This window comes from Aulonocara sp. 'chitande type north' Nkhata Bay, linkage group LG19 (assembly GCF_057382095.1).
Source record: "Aulonocara sp. 'chitande type north' Nkhata Bay isolate Kocher_YH1m ecotype deep benthic linkage group LG19, A_spYH_male_GT1.1, whole genome shotgun sequence".
Classification (NCBI taxonomy): Eukaryota; Metazoa; Chordata; class Actinopteri; order Cichliformes; family Cichlidae; genus Aulonocara; species Aulonocara sp. 'chitande type north' Nkhata Bay.
The window spans coordinates 31,398,256-31,415,178 of record NC_141362.1 but is presented as its reverse complement, the minus strand read 5'-3'; the positions used below and the strand labels follow the sequence as shown (position 1 = coordinate 31,415,178).

Here is a 16,923-nt window from a genome sequence, read left to right as displayed (position 1 = left end):
CAGATGTGAGAAGTGTGCTGTAATAATGACGCTCAGGTTTCACTCAATATAATTTTGTATTTTGCCACAATTCAGATTTTGTCTGTTGCCCACAGGTGGCTGTGCTGTACGTGACTTTAATAAAGATCTGCAGCCTCACACAGCAAATTTAAAAAAAATGAGATAGATGCGCACATTTTCAATAAATACGTTAGCATTCGATTAATCAGAATGTGATAGTAAATAATTATTATTTACATTAATCTGACAGGTCAGCTGTAACACTGGAAATGAATTAAACTTCCATACATTTGCACATTGAACTCTCTGCTCCTATATTTGTTTATTATTTTTTTTGCGATTGTGGTCTCGGCCTATTTTTCCCTGCTTAGTAATTCTAGACCTTTGTTGTGCAATGGCAGGGAAAAATGTAACGAGCTTCCCTTACAGGATGCATGAGTAAAACAATTAATTGTTCTCTTTATTAACATTAGCTTTGACAGGCTGACATTGATCCACAGCTGACTATTGTGTAGCTGTTTGTGCTACAGTGAAATTGCATCCTGTCTTGCACAAAAAAGCACTGAAAAGAAAAATGAATGGCAGTAGCGATACAATGAGTCTGAACACTGTATTCCTATTTTTCCTGCAGCAGATTCCACGGGCACTCACTCCCTGTACACTTCATACAAGGATTATGAGATCATGTTCCATGTGTCTACTCTGCTGCCTTACACGCCCAACAACAAACAGCAGGTAAAGATGGGGAGTACATATTTCGTGGTATGTCCTGAGTTGTGTTTTCGGAAATGGAAAAACTTCTTTTTATTTGCGCCACAAAGACATCAGAGAGGAATGTTATGACTTATCATTCAGGAATCAGGTTTCATTTTAAAGAATGTGTTTTTTTTTTTAATGCCAGTAAATGGAACGTACCAAATCCTTTGTATGACTTTTACATTCAGTTGTCACGCCTCTCTAAAAATTCCTTGTTTTTCAATGACTAGTTGCTGAGAAAGCGGCACATTGGGAACGACATAGTGACCATAGTGTTCCAGGAGCCCGGAGCTCACCCTTTCACTCCCAAGACTATTCGCTCCCACTTTCAACATGTCTTCATCATCGTACGAGTACACAACCCCTGCTCCGACAGCACATGCTACAGGTGGGTCTTTAAGCGTGACCAGCAGAGATGAAACATGAGCAGCCTGTTTTGAATCTGTAAACTAACCAAGTACTTTTTAGTGCCTAAACTTGACCCGAAATTGAAAATGAAAAGAATTCACAAAAGACAATAAAGGGAAAACAAGTTTTAAAACAACTGTGGTCTCTTGGCTGACAAGCTCGTGACTCTGCTTTTAATTGTACCCTTTCTGGTTCTTTAAAAGAGGCCTAGTATACCTCAGCAAGCCTTTATGTATTATATCTCAAGCTGTCTTGTTGTGAGGGGGAAGATCATCAAAAGAGGAATAAAGCTGGCTGAACAAAGGACTGACTTTAGACTTTAGTTTCCTTAACTGAATTAAGGAAACTAAAGTCTAGCTTGGAACCAAATTAAGTGTTTATACAGATCAAGGACAAAGGGGTATTCTTCCCTGATAAATCTGATACTGAATCAGAGCACATGCTCATATTTAGTTTTAATATGGATTTCAGCACAGTGTGTTGGTTCACATACTTTCTAACAAACAGATCCCAGGGAGCCCCGTCCAGTACGACCTCATCTTCTACTTAAGCTTGTGTACTTTAACCATTTTTTTGTATACTCAGAGTATATATACTCTGAGTATACAATCATAGCTTATGGTATTTCTGGGGACTGGGCCAAGATGAATTTGTTAACTGGTGTGACCATGGCTTAGGTTAAAGAAATGGGCCCGTTTCCCTTATCACTCCTCTGTCTAGTGGCAGCTGTGCTGCAATATAAATACATGAGCAATGTTATAGATGAGGAGCTATATTTTCTGTTAATTATCAAAAGTCACTGGATGTTATTTTTAAGCAAATTATGGTGAAAATATTTAATTCTTCCTTTTCGCAGTCAGTGCTTTCCTGTTCTGTGATTTGCTGTTTCTTAAAAAGAGGAAGTAGCTTTGCTGCAAGATTATTGGTGTGATCCTTCATGATCTTTAGGCTCAAAGGCACAGAACATCGCTTTGGACCTGCAGAGTCCTCAACAAGGTTTAGCCTCCTCAAAGGTAGTGGTTATACATTAACATAAATTAATGTACATAAATTACATAAAGTAAACCTTGTGCATATCTTTGCAAAGCAGGTTGTGTCTGAGACCAGACAGCAGAATTTTATGCTGAATGACGATGCTTTGGCAGTGTATGAGCATGTGCAGTGAAAACGAGATGCATTGCAATTTTAAGTGGGTCAAACTGACAAACCTCAGCAGTGACGTTGAATGAAAATCTGATTTTGGCTTCGCATCTCTGTCTGGGACCGGATCCTTTTATGGGACTCTTAAAAGCTCCACACCACTTTTCAGAGCTTGTAGATGTGTTTTCATGCAGGTAGCTACAGTAGCATTAAGACAAAAGCACTGACTGGAAGGCATAAAAGCCTGTTGCCTGGCTGCTGTCCCGTCTTCGTGAGCTGCGTTTCCACTGCACATCTGTATGTGTGTGAATTAGTTTGATTATTGTCAGATAGAAGAAATTACTTGTGCAGTAGCTGTCACATTGATGGGGGTTCTCCCGTGGAGCTGTGTGGCGTTGACACTTATGCGTTTCTACCCCACTGCACATGCTCTTTCTGTGCTTTGAACACACAGATATTATACACATGTAGTTGCTCCCACTCGCTCCCCTACTCCCATTTCTCCTTTTACCTCTTTCTCATGCTCACTTGCACACACTGCCCCCCACCCGCCGTACACTAATTCACTCAAAGACTCACTCTTCACACACTCATATAAATACAAGTCTCAACCCTCCCTCCCCCTCCTTTCCTTGCTTGCCACTTTGCCTTTGGGCAGCATGAGTTGGAGTGGTCTGAAGGAGTTAGCGCCATGCACATGAAGTGCTCTCTTCAATGGACATGCATGTGAGTGGGGAGGACTGTTAAGAGCAGTGTTTCTCAGAGCTCACAGAGCCAACCTGAGGAGCAGACAGGTCGAGCCAACCTTCTGTCTGTTCAGCCACGGCGGCGTCATATTTGGGCTAATTTATTTCGAGCCCTTTTATTTTTCTTCTCCGTGCTGACTTTTCTTTTTTTCTGATGAGCTACTCCATCTCATTGACTCGTGGCTGCTTTCGTTTGTTTTTCTTTTTGCATAAAGGGTTCATCTTTTAGTTTATACTCTGAAAGAAAGAGAGAAATCTTTGTTGTTTACCTTATGGAAGAAATGGAGAGGCCCAAGACACCGAATCCTTGAAGACAATCCTGCTACCCTACGCAAGAATCATCCGCACAATCTCAGTCTTCGAATTCAACTCATATTCTGTGTGGACTGAGGCACCATGTGTTAAGACTTCACTCCTGACTGTTTGTCACAAGTCTTTCTCTGGATGCCTTCCCCTGATGGTTTAAGGGGGGAGAAAAAAGAGTCTGGACACGAGAACTCAGTTACAAGGATTTGCTACACAGTATTGCGTGGTTTATGTTGGGTGTTGTATTATAGGAACAAGGAAGAATTAAGTTAGCATCGGCACAGTTTGTTTACCGCCTTGATTGAATATAAATGTTTCGATGCAGTAATCTGAAGAGCTTGGTTACTTTTTGATGAAGACAGGAGGTAAGTTACACATGTTTGTGTTGAGTTCAGCATGCTATGGTGTGGTGGTCAAAACCATACAAGAGTACCTGATGCAGGGATTTACAGTTCAGCTGCTCAGTAGCCCTCCCTTTCACACTCCTTCCTTAAATTGTTGCACATCATATATGCTAGCTTGAAACTTTGTTTTACATGAAGAGATTCTTTCCTCCCCTGTTTCCCTTTACTATAATACAATGCATTTGCCTCTTTAATCTCTATTAATAAAGGGCATGTTTTTATTTGTTGAGTCATCTAGTTATTAATAGCCTGTCATTGCCTGCTGCTGAGATCTGGATAATTCTCAGGTCATATTGAGCCAAACCGGAGCATTAAAGGAGTAAGTGGCCTGGGGCCAGCGGGGTGCTAATCTGCTGCTTTCAACCGCTGCCTCAAAGTCACACGGGGCCAGCGAGGCAGGATTGCGTAACCAGATCTTTGTTTAGGAAATGATCTTTGTTTGTGCTTGCGAGCCAGAGCCACAGTGCTGCTCCTCCATATACCATGATGTAGCAGAGAGTGGCAGGGTGTCATCACTGGGAGCTGGCTTGTCATCTAGGATTGGATGTATAGCATTTATATGCTGAGTGCAGTCGGCCATGGTTTGCAGCATTTCTGCTACAGGCAGAGGCTGTGTTATCTGTTTAATGGGCTGGATGGAGTTTTGTCAGGACTGTCAAAGTAGCTTATCCGAGACCACGTCTTAGTTTTTTCGGTTTTTAGTGTACATGCACGTATGCACTTATAGCTATATATAGCCCCTATACTTATATAAAGGAAGAAGGCAGACAAGTTTTTTTCCTCATTGGTAGTTTAAAGTCTTTTGAAAGGTTTTTCTTGTAAAGTTTCCCAGATTTCTAATGAAGAACATGTAGAAGCCAACATCGCCACACAGTTACTAATTGATAGTAATTTAACTCAAACGGCCATTGTGTAGAAATGTAATATGAGCAGTGGACAAGACGCGAGCTTTGCCTGTAGGAATTAGAACACCCTCCTTTTTAGAGCAAAGGTCAGAGGTGAGGTAACCATACAGTAAACTGTATGTTGTGTTGTGTTAATTCAGTCTATTTATCTTTGCATATGCATATTCTATACTCCACTTTTTATGAATGTGTTTTTAAAAAAAAGTTATATGCAATTTTAAAATGCCTTTTAAAATAATTGAATATACATGCTTATGCAGTAAACTCATCCTTACCAGAGCCAATCCTGGGGTATCATTCTACTTTCTGTTAATCTGGCTACAAAGAAATTCAGCCTGGCCGCTTGGGAGATAGTGCGCAATGATAAGGAGTCAATGAAGCTAAAAGGCTGAAATAATTATTTATACCTGCTTCTGGACCTTAACCCCAACTCAAAGAAACAAAAACTAATTATCAGTGCATAATAACACTTCCTTCCTCCGTGTCCTTTGGTTTTCTTTTGGGATTTTTTCTTACAGGAAGAAAATTTTGCCATCAAAACACTTGCATTCTTGTAATGCATTCTGATTGGTCAGTTCGGAATTCATGACTAGACTAATGCCCTTCCTTTAAAGTAGGGGTGGGGGAAATCCAGGCCTTAAAGCCTGCAGGTTTTAGATGTGTTCTTGATCCAATGGAGCTGATTTAAATGGCTAAATTAGCTCCTCAACATGTTTTGCAGTTCTCCAGAGGCCTGCTAACGAACTAATCATTTGATTCAGGTATGTTGACCAGGGTGATATCTGAAACCTGCAGGACACCGACGCTTGAGGCCTGCAGTTCCCCACCCTTGCTTTAAAGCCATAACGTTGCTCATGGTGTCCCAGTGTTTACAGAAAAGTATATCGCTGTCATGGCAACCTTTAAAAATGAATGCATAATGAATCTATAACTGGAACAAAACATACAGCTGTCTTTCTTGACAATTTTGCTAATGGAAAGTCCAGAGAATATGAATTCTTGAGTATTTAAAACTTCTTTTTCTCTTTTTCTTCTGCAGTGTGGCCGTCACCCGTTCCCAGGACGTTCCCTCCTTTGGCCCACCAATCCCGAAAGGCGTGACCTTTCCCAAGTCCACTGTGTTCAGGGACTTCCTTTTGGCCAAAGTCATCAACGCTGAGAACGCAGCTCATAAGTCAAATAAATTTGGCGCCATGGCAACACGGACACGGCAGGAGTATCTGCGGGATTTGGCAGAGCGACATGTGACCAGTACATCAGTGGAACCCTCTGGGAAGTTCCCCTTCATCTCTCTGGCACACAAACGGCGGGAGAAGGTGCGTCCGTACAGCGGGGCGGAGCTACGGAGCCTCGGGGCTATAACCTGGCAGGTTCATGCCGAAGATCAAGTAGCCGGGGCTGAACGCGAGTGCCTGTTGGCCATTTCAAACGACTTCATCATCCTGCTGGATCAAGAGGCCAAAGCGGTCGTGTTTAACTGTGCCACACGCGATGTGATTGGCTGGTCAACCGGGAGCCCCGCCTCTATGAAGATCTACTATGAGCGCGGTGAGAGCGTATCGCTGCGCTCCATTAATAACAACACGGAGGACTTTGGAGAGGTTGTCAAAAGACTGGAGGTCAGTGGGGCACCGTTACCTTCTGTAGCCACACATGTGTATAGCATACACCATCTGCTGCAGATATCAGAGGCTGCAGGCCTTAAAAAGTGCACCTCTGACAAGCATCTTGTAATAAACACACACAGAGATGCTTTGAGCTGTGACTATCGTGAAAGCATTCTTACTTTTATATCAGCATATTTACTCTTTAGCTGGTTATCTTCTAGTATCATCTAGTAAAAATCCAAATCACCCAGCTAACCAGTCCCAGTCTGTGAGTCACTGTGTATGTGAACAATAATGCAGCCAAAAAGTGCTTGGTGAAGTCTTTTTAAGTGTTAGGACACACTCTCCCTTTGTCCACTTCCCTGACAACAGTAGCTTGAAAAAAAAAACTATTGTTGATGATTACAGCAACATAAGGGCGTAGCCTGAAATTATGGACTCACCAGAAAGCCACAGATGCTGCACTGACCCTGTGATTAAAAGTCATGCCAAGCATAATGCATAGTAGTTTAATTCATATCATTACTGAGGGTTTCCTTGTGGTCTAGATAAAGCGGCACTTTTGATGGGATATTTCAATCATTCATCAGACACTGCAGTTCTGCTTAATGATAAAGTAAAAAAGGATTTCCTGCTGACAGTACAGGAAAGAGCTCTTTCTTCTTCTTTTTTTAACATCCAAAACTCAGACCACTGTTTTCTACTTGGTGAACTCAATAAAGAAAGGCATATACAGGATCTGTAAAAGCCTATGGTGCTTTTTATCCAGATTCATCTGGATTGTTTTGACATTGCTCGTCCAGTTTTATAGAGATCACCTGCAGAATTTGCTCTCTTCTTTTGGAAATACTGAACAAATTAGCATTTTCCATGTGGTGCTCAAAGGGCCGAAAAATTGAAAAATTTGACAGACACCAATTTTAAGAAATTTTAACCGGATTGCTCAAAAAATTTTCTTCAACCCTTGGAGCCATGGATCAGGCTAACTGTGCAGAAAAATGCATTATGATATGCGTGTTATGTTATTGACGTATGTGCGTCAGCTTGTGACTAACAATACATTTCATCCACCCTTTTTTTTTCACCACCTTTCTGACTCAACCTTGATCTTTCACACCGTCTTTTCTCTAGTTGTTGACCAAGGGAAGCCAAACCACAGAGATGACCTTACGTCGTAACGCCCTGGGCCAGCTGGGCTTTCATGTCAACTTCGAGGGGATCGTAGCAGAGGTGGAGCCCTACGGCTATGCCTGGCAGGCTGGGCTCAGGCAGGGCAGCCGCTTAGTGGAGATTTGCAAGGTGTCCGTGGCCTCGCTGTCCCACGAGCAAATGATTGATCTTCTTAGAACCTCTGTCACTGTAAAGGTGGTCATCATTCCTCCACATGAAGACTCAACGCCACGCAGGTACTGTGGATATAAGTCACAAATGGATACAAGAGAGACTGTAGTTGATGTGTTGGTTTGTGGCTTTTGAAGCTATCCTTAAAGTATTCTGACTGCGATTGCTTCATGTGCCAACAGAGGCTGCTCAGAAATCTACCACATGCCACTTGTGGACTACAAGAACCACAAAGAAGGCATGCCCTATGAGTTAAAGTTTCCCTTTCGCTCCACAAACAACAACACCAAGTGGCCACGCACCTCATCCAGCCCTCAAACGCGTGCTGCTGGCATTGGAGGAACCCTCATCAAGGCCCCGCCCACAGACTTAAGTAATCCTGCTGCTATTCCCCGCAGTGTGTCTAGCGATGGTCGACCGCTCAACCCCAAAAGGTCACATAATAACGATAATGCTGTTATGAAACTTGCAGACATGCAGAGCTAACTTCTGTCTGGTTGTAACATATGTCTTTAATCGCATCCATATGTGTCCACAGATATTCCCCAGGGAATGACAACTATGCCCTTGCCTGCTCCATTGTGATGGGACGCACACTGCACAACACAAACTCCCCTTCCAGTCTCTCCTACACAGACACCATGGCCTCCACCCACTGGAGGCAAAAGTCTATGCCTGACGGGTGAGTTCATCGCTACAAATTATGCAGACTAAATTTCATAAATATATATTTTCTTAAAACTTGATGTGTGCTACACAGCAACATAGATAACATTTTTTATGTCTCTTCAGGTTTAATAACAACTGCCAGTCCCCCGTTTCATCTGTGCGCCATGTGGCAGGTGAGGGCGCCAATGGGATCAAAGTATCGTCGAGCTCAGGTGTTGGATGGTCACGACCTGGGGAGGGTGATCCCGCTAGCAGATCAGGGGACAAACCCAGCTCAGGTAGGCAGAACTCCTACCTCAGTGTTGGTAAATCAAAAAACATGTTTTGCATTATGGGCTCTAAATTTTCCGTACGTCTTAGACACCGTGGTTTCCAAGGTGGTGATTCCTCGACTTCAGCCGTCAGAGCAGAGCAGCCACGTGTCTCCTAACAAGAGCACCAAGGTGAGTGATAGCCAACACCACCACATGTAATTTCCTTCCTGAATTGATAAAGGAGGCCCTGTGCTAACAAGAGGTCTGCTGTTTAATCACAGTTAGCATCGTATGACTGTGAGCTAAAGTTTGTGTGCCATGAACCAATCTACGCTAAGCACACTAATTAAAATGTTTCCAACATTGGGGTAAATATGATCGCAGCATGAGGAGTTATGGGAGGTGACAAAAAACAAACAGTCTTTGGGGGAACGCTGCAGCAAAATGTCCTGTTTTTCTATCTAGAAACTGATCGCAGATTTCTCATCTGGTAACAGGCAGATGCTCCCTATTCATCCAGCCAGTCAAGCAGCAACACACTGTCAAGCAACGCCTCCAGCTCCACCCACAGCGACGAGAAGTGGTACGAAGTTGGCTCCCGTTCCGGAGTGCGGAGTGAACTGGATCTCAGTGGCTATCTTCAGGGTACCTCCAGCGACAGCGGCATTGACGCAACCTCCTTCACTGCCACGCAGAGCAGCACGGCTTCCTCCACTGGTGCCTTCATGGCAAAAGACAAAATCCCTTGGCAGGATGAGCCACCAGACGGCCAGATGGCCGCTGACACTTCACCTCCAACTCCAGACTGTCTTGTCATCTCTCAAGGCACCGAGATCCCAGGGAAGAGCCCCTTATCCTTGCCACTTGGTCCCGATAGCGGCTCCTATAGCCCAAGTGATGGCGCCGCCCACTCCAGGTGTGCTGCTGTTCTGTTAGAATTTAGCTACATAGGCAGTCTAGGAATCTGATCCTTTGCATCAGTGTTTCATTAAACAGACAGTGATTCATTGTAGTCCAGATATATCCTGCACTGTCCCGGCTGAAAAGAAGTCCAAAGCTCTGCGGTTTGGCACTAACAAAGGGGGAGCGGAAGAATGAAATATCTGTGTCTGTGGTTTTGCATTTGCATGTATCTCCGTCTCTGGGTATCCATGATAGAAAGGAAGTGCTTGAAGTTGCTAGAAATGCAGACTGTGAGCTCAGCACTGTTCCCCCCTCCTCTAAATCCCACTTCCTTTGAATCAACTAAAGCTTTCCTGCCTCTCTTCTTCACTCAGCCAGAAATAACTCGGCTCTACCAGACCTGTACATTGGCAGCTTTGTTTTATAGTTCGTGCACAGACACAAAACTCGATGTTGGAAAATTCAAGCATTAATGTCAAACTCTGTAGGAATGCTATTTTAAAGAGCTGAAAATGAAGTGCAAGGACACGGTGTTCTTATTTAATATTTATGAATTCATCGGTTTATCCAGTCTGCAGAGATATCTGGATACATATATTGAAGGAACACCTTTACTAATGGGTTTTAAGGATGCCTGGCTCTTTGTTGTTTGTTCAGCTTTATTAAAGGTAACTAAGGTAATTTGATAGTTAAACATTAAGAAAAATAAAATACATCAGTGCAATGAAAATGCATCACTAATGCATTTTCTTTTCAATCAGTCTGCTCTCTGTGTTTGATACTGATGAAATTGTAAGGCTGTGTCACACTTTTCTGCCCTTGCTTTTTGTTTTGTCCCCAGCTCAGCCTCTTCTGGTCCATCAGGCTGCAGGCCCATGTCCCCCCAGGATGAGGCTGCTCCTGTGCCCACATCACCCACATCCTCAAACTCCCAGTCCCCAGGTTCCAAGAGCTTCTACCCTCGTCAAGGAGCCACCTCAAAGTATCTCATTGGCTGGAGGAAGCCTGGGGGAACTGTTAACTCGGTGGATTTTGGCAGCACTCGCAAGTAAGATGGAAATAATTATTTTACTAAACATCTGTTCAAAATTGTTTCTAAAGCACCATTGCATGCAGATAAAATATTATAACTTAGTGCAGAGTGGATCCTGCTGTCAATCATGTCGACATATTTTATCTTTGTCTCACTGAGTGGTCAGCTAATTTTAAAGGTGTTGTTTAAAAAGTTGGTCAGCAGCGCCACCGTGTGGTGAGTTTTTATTTTTTCCCACATCAATTCAACTCTATTCAGTTTTATTTATAGTTTTCTGAAGGTGCTTTGTATTGTACCCTGTAATATTCTAGATCAATATTCTTTGGTTTGTAGGAAGACAAAAAAAATTTGCACTCTTATTCTCACATATTGAATTTGGTCAGAAAGCCGATTCCTATCTTTTGTGTTGGTGGTAAATGTTTTCACACAAACCGGTTTTTCCTGGCGCAATAAATCAGTAATTTATTCGACTACAGATCGCCAACAGCTTGGTTTGGGAACAGTTACAGCTGCCATTGCCATTCTGAGCATTTGAACTGGTTGCTGCTAATCACAGACATGCTTTGTCGTTTCTAGAGATTTCTGCCTGAATTCGTTTTTGTTTTTTGTTTTTTTTATGTTAATCTTCAGACGGCACCAGAGTGATGGTTTGCTGGGTGGTCAACCCCAGCTCAGGGCCAATCTCCGGGGCTCCCAGTCTCCCCAGCGGCACACTGCGAAGTCCAGCCTGGAGGAAGACTTAAAGAAGCTCATCACACTTGACAGCCCTCCACCCACTACAAATGAAGAGAAGGTACAGGGAGATGTTTTCGATAAGCTATTATATTACTTAGCAATTTGACGATCTGTCGGTATTAGCATTTATAGTGGTCAATACTGAAGAAACACCCTTTAACTGTGCTATCATACTTTGTCCACCAGATGGCACTCCGCAACTGTTAGGAACACCACAAACAAAACAACATGCTGATCCAAGCAAAGTCGGGCAGCTCTTAAACGAGTAAATAAATAACTACACATAAGAAATGTTAAAGAAATATGTTTACATTTCCTGTGTCAAAGAAAAAAAATCAGGTGATATAAGAGAATATCAGCGTTTTGAATCAACCAAATATTGGTACAGTATCGCTATCAGTCAGGCTCTACTCTTTTCCCGCTACTGTAACTGTATGATTATGGATAATGCTCCTGGTACCACTCTAATAAACCACTACATTTGCTTTGATAACAAATTAAGGCTTGTTTTCTGTCTCTGTGTATACATTATGTTCATCTTGTGCTGCTTAAAATATCAGTTTCACCTCATCATCAGTCCAAGTAAGGACATGTAGTGTTTGTCATTTCACCAAGGACTGTTTTAAAACGAGGTGCCAGCAGTATTATGGTTGCATAGTAGCGAAGCTTCACAAGTCAAATGTAAGCACAATAGCATGTTAGGTAACCTGGAAGTTGTAAGCAAAATATAAAATATCTGTTAAATACTTTATGTCTGTGAAGGTTCTCACAAACACAAAAAGTACTTTAGTTTAACAACAGCTAATGTAACCTGATATTGTAACTCTTCAGGGGCCGCACAAGACCACATGATGAAACTACCTGGGATATAACATATTGGGTTGAGGTTTTTAACCAGCTGTTTAAAGCTCTGCTAAAAAGTGTTTATTATTACTATCACGGACAATATGATATGACACAACCCCAATAGAATATTAATAAAAACCCTTCAGTGTTTTCATGCAGTTTTTCTTTTCCTCGCTTTTTACCTGAGTCTTCTCGTCTGCTTCCATCCCTTCGTGAAGCCGTTGTTTCCAGGCCCCCCACCCAGTCGACGTTCCCTTCAGAGAACCCTGTCTGATGAGAGCATTTACAGCGGGCAGAGGGAGCCGTCCTCTAGTGGACAGCGTGAAACGCCTACTGACCTTCTTTTCTCCTGTTCCACCATGCCACGTTCACCCATCGCCCGCCACGGACCGAGTCGGCGAGCATCGCACAAATCCCTCGGTAAACATCTAGTTTATGTGATTGAACTTGTAGTGGCTCCAAAGCGTAGTGGTTTACGCATCCGCATCAGGAATCGGGAAGAGTGTCCCACGTTAAAAAACCTTCTAACTCAAACATGGTTCGTTATGTGCTGCGGTGGTGACCTCTTGTTCATAATGGAGCAGATGGACTACTGTGCAATAGTCTTGAGCCAACCCTTTCTTTTTGTTCCAAGGAGCCTGACTTTGTTGTAATTTTTTAAAGATGTCTTCAGCAAACCTGGATTGAAAAAGAATGTCCTCCCCAGAGCTCAACTTTACACAAGCAGTGTAGGATCATCCTGAGAGAGAACAGAACAGAAATGTAGCCGACATCTAAGGAAGAGCTTTTAATGTCCACCAAGAAGCCCGGAGAACTATTCCCGAGGGATACTTAAAGAAATGAGAGGAAAGCTTGTCTAAAAGAGTTGTGTTGAAGAATAAAAGTGGTCATGCGAAGTATTATTGGAACTTTAAGCTTGTTAGAATTGTACAAACTCTTTTTTTGCCTTATATGTTGTATTACCATGTACGTTTGCATACCTCTTCGCATCCATTTCCAGTTTTCCCAACAAAATCTAAAGATATGAGGGTGGCTAAAGATTTTTACACAATACTGTATATACAGTATGCGTAAATCTGCAGATAATGGAATAAAAGCTTAAACACACTAAGCACACTGCTACGGAAAAAGTCTTTTGGCCATGCCGTGCTAAAAGCATTGACTATAAAGTTTCCCATCTTCAGCCCCCTAAAAACAGATACGAATCTCATTCATTGTGTTTGACTGTGTTCTTTTCCTTCCCAGGAGACCTGTCAGCCCCAGACAGTTCAGAGCTGGACCAAGAGGGGAAGAAACAACAGCTGCAAGAGCCTGTCCTCATGCCCCTGCCTGACACGGGGGCAGGTGGCCCGCTTGACTGGGCCCACCTGGTAGATGCTGCCAAGGCCTTTGAGGGTAACCAGGCGTCATGTTTTCATTTCATCCTTAAAAACAAACCACCAACAAAAAGACATTTGAAGTGAAGGTTAAGTTAGTTTTGTAATAGAGAAATCCACCTGCTATCTTAATTTTTTATCAGAAGAGGGCACTGTTACACTGTATTTGTTCTCTGTTTAGGTCAGATAACATAACATTTGACTTTTTTTTTTAATACATCAGAGCAGAGGCTGGTTTTCCTAGCAGCCCAGGAGGAGAACTCCATGGCTGAGAGTGCAGCAGCAGCAGCAGCAGCAGCAGCAGCAGCCACCAGTCCCCAGCAGGCCGAGCCTCAGGCGGCTCCACTGAGACAGCCTTCGCCAGGGTGAGAGGCCTCAGGTCATGGCCTAGATCCAATGTTTGCTTTCATCCACTGGTTTTTCCAGAAGTGTGCCACCAAAAACACTGATTTTCCGCAAATCGCACACCACTGCATCACCGATGAATCCTGCCAGTAGTACAATAGTGTTTGTTGGGGATTGCTAAGCTACATGTACCATCACTGAGAAAGACTGGACTAAGAAACATTTACCCATCATTTAAAGTGAGATGTTGGTCCCAGCTAATGTCAAGCTTTTTCCTCTCACAGAGAGACTCCAGCTTGTTTGATGGGGAAAGTGAGCCAGCTAGAATCCATGGTGAAGGCACTACAGGAGGACCTAAAGAAGGTGATTTGTGATGCTAGATTGATCCTGTTCCTCTTCGGCACAGCCTCAAACATAGATGCAAAATCTAAGTATGAACCTGCCTTTTGTAACCATTAGGAGAAGGATGCCAAGGCATCACTACAAGCTCAAATTGAGGGCCTGCGAGAGGACAACCAGCGTCTCCTCGAGGAGTCCTACAGCGCCTCCGCCAAGCTGAAGAAGTTTACAGAGTGGGTCTTTAACACCATCGACATGAACTGATGCACGCTGCTGCTGACCTGCTCTCCACTGGGAGAATAACCACTACTCAAGCTGATTTCAAACTCTTCAGTAATGTTCGGTGCACAGCAGAATCACATAAAAAAACAAAACAGTGTCGCTCTTGTACTGTTACAAACTAGTGCCAACATGGATGTAAACATCATCCTTCCTCAGCCTCATGGATCTGTTTGAACAGTGACCACAAAAGACAAAGGAGAATCCAGGGTGATAGACAAAAAAGAGCAGCGGCGTATCTGTGTGTCAGTTTTCATCGGCATGCTCTCCCTTACTTAGGAGCTCATAAAATATAATGTTTTTGTTTCCCCCCCCCTTGAATGGACTGTTGGTATTCCTGCATGTCAGAGAAAGCGAGAGCACGATTTCAAAGCTAACCCAAACCTAAAGGGATTTAAAGTCACTGTTTAGCTCCCCAGCTGTAACCTAATTTTAAGTGAACGGATTTCCAATTAAACAAAAAACTCTAACACAAATTAAAATTTCTTCAAGAGTTGCTGAATATAGTCCCTGATCTTAATTGACAGGTGTGCTGTAAATGTGCTGCCGTTAAGACATTCTCCAGTTTTCCCAGTTCACAGATAACAACACTGATCTGATTATTTTTGTATTACTAACAAAGAGAAAAAAGGTGAAGTAAATACTATAAGAGAGGATGGGAGTTGCATTTTTGATGGTTAGTGTTGGTAGGTAGGCACAGATAGACAGACAGACCCTTTGCATAGCACATACTGTAAACACTGTAAGGTCGAGTGCCTGTCTGTATCGCTTATGTAAAAGACTGTGCAAGTGTAGCGAGGGTTATTGCAAGTAAAACTTGTATAGGACTACTGGTCACATGAAAAGATATAAAAATATATATATTACAAACACAATATGGGTGCCATAAAGATAGAAATCGACAATTCAGTGTCACTTATTCAGATTATTGTAAATATGTGATCTTCACATTTATTTTTCTCATGCCTTCCCTTGATATAATAATGTAAAGAGTATTTATGTCAAAGATGATGGCCAAGAAAAGCAAAACAGCCATATGCAGTTAGATATGTACAGTATATACAAGTAATGGTTTCCTACGTGACAAGATGTATCCTTTGACTCAAACGTTTCCAGCAGGAGCCGGGTAACTTTTGATCCAGAGTACAGTGCTAGAGAACATATTGATATTTCTAATCCTAAAAACGTTTGCCTGCTGCAGTGGATTGATTTGAGAGCGCCACTTAGTGTTGACAAGATGTAAAATACTACTACAGTGAGCTCACATCCTTTTCCTCCCATAGCACGCTAAAATGCCTCAATCTGATCCCTAAAACTTTGGATGGAGTCAGTTGGTACTGTTATATTATTGCAGATATGATGCTGTGTAAATCCTGAAATCCCAGCTACAGTTTTCTGTACTTCTGTAAATCTGCGCGAAAGCCCACACAGAATCTGATCTGCAGATGACCGAGCTCAGTCCTCATTTAAGCCTCATACTTTAACTATTTCCTTTTGTACCCTGATGCTGTGCAACTGTATATAAGGAGAGTTTAATATTCATCAAAATCGCACCTTCGTTCTTATTTTTTACAGTTATTTTTGATGTCTTTCTGCTTTACTTGCTAGTGCAGAGTGGAACCACAAGCCGGACTCAGACAAAATGAGTCGTAGGCCCGTACGGTAGCAGATTGCCCCTATGCCTTCATTCTTAACATGTGTGTCAGCATGTGATTCTGTTTCCATTGAGCTGTGATGTGTAAAAACAAACACACAAAAAAAGTTTATATCTATTAAAGATATTTTGTTCAATTACACTTTGTCTTGCTGAGTGGTCTGTACTAATGTACTGCGATTTAGACATGCCATTCATCAACAAGAGCAAAATAGGAAACTAGCACAACTGCTGGGGGTTATATGAGGTGGCTTTGAGTAAATGGATACCTGTTGGCGGCCTTGTGGCTGCCCGCTGTTGCATTGTGATTAACAGAGAGGTGCTGTTTTTCCACTCAAGCTTGATTACACAAGGCGGTTGTCCAGACACATTCAGGGCTGCGTGGGACAGATTGATTGATCAGGATATCCTGAGAGAAGGCAGGGCGGAGACGTGGACCGTTATGCATCCAGCAGGTGATTGGTGTGATTTAGGCCTGTTTGGATGTTTAGTCATTCAAATAGCAGTTATTCTGTATCAAACCTGCTATTATTAAAATGACCTTCTGAGTTCATGCCATAACTGAAGATGTAATCTATTTCTGCCTGTTTTTAATCAGCGACTGCAGAAATAGAATAGATATTAATGCTTATTTTTGTATTGTAAAATTAAAATAAGGGATGGTGGTGTCTTTTTTTAATGTTTGGTAGCACTCTATTATTTTTAACCAATAAGACATCTTTACAAGTGATGTGCTGCTTTGAATGGCTTAAACCTGCCAGAGAGCTGGTAACCAAGTGCAAATACTTTGTTACTGTACTTGAGTAGAATTTTCAATTATCTATACTTGAGGTTTTTTTTTTCTGATAGCTTTTTACTTTTACGCCCTACATTTTAA

General features: G+C 42.4%; 1 protein-coding gene across 3 annotated transcripts in view; it reads left to right on the top strand.

Moving 5' to 3' along the window:
* Positions 1-16,188, top strand: part of LOC147307419 (signal-induced proliferation-associated 1-like protein 1) — a 38,763-nt gene extending 22,575 nt beyond the window's left edge. For 2 of the 3 annotated variants that reach the window (XM_086274462.1, XM_086274463.1), the window contains exons 6-21: positions 632-735; positions 987-1,144; positions 5,705-6,284; positions 7,404-7,678; positions 7,796-8,047; positions 8,152-8,295; positions 8,406-8,560; positions 8,643-8,725; positions 9,034-9,452; positions 10,281-10,487; positions 11,103-11,265; positions 12,272-12,473; positions 13,299-13,448; positions 13,653-13,794; positions 14,059-14,137; positions 14,234-16,188. In XM_086274462.1, coding sequence (XP_086130588.1) covers positions 632-735; positions 987-1,144; positions 5,705-6,284; positions 7,404-7,678; positions 7,796-8,047; positions 8,152-8,295; positions 8,406-8,560; positions 8,643-8,725; positions 9,034-9,452; positions 10,281-10,487; positions 11,103-11,265; positions 12,272-12,473; positions 13,299-13,448; positions 13,653-13,794; positions 14,059-14,137; positions 14,234-14,377 — 3,257 coding nt within the window. In that variant the 3' untranslated portion in view covers positions 14,378-16,188. The remainder of the gene's footprint in view (positions 1-631; positions 736-986; positions 1,145-5,704; positions 6,285-7,403; positions 7,679-7,795; positions 8,048-8,151; positions 8,296-8,405; positions 8,561-8,642; positions 8,726-9,033; positions 9,453-10,280; positions 10,488-11,102; positions 11,266-12,271; positions 12,474-13,298; positions 13,449-13,652; positions 13,795-14,058; positions 14,138-14,233) is intronic. The other variant, XM_086274464.1, reaches the window with a different exon arrangement.
* Positions 16,189-16,923: the final 735 nt, after the last annotated feature.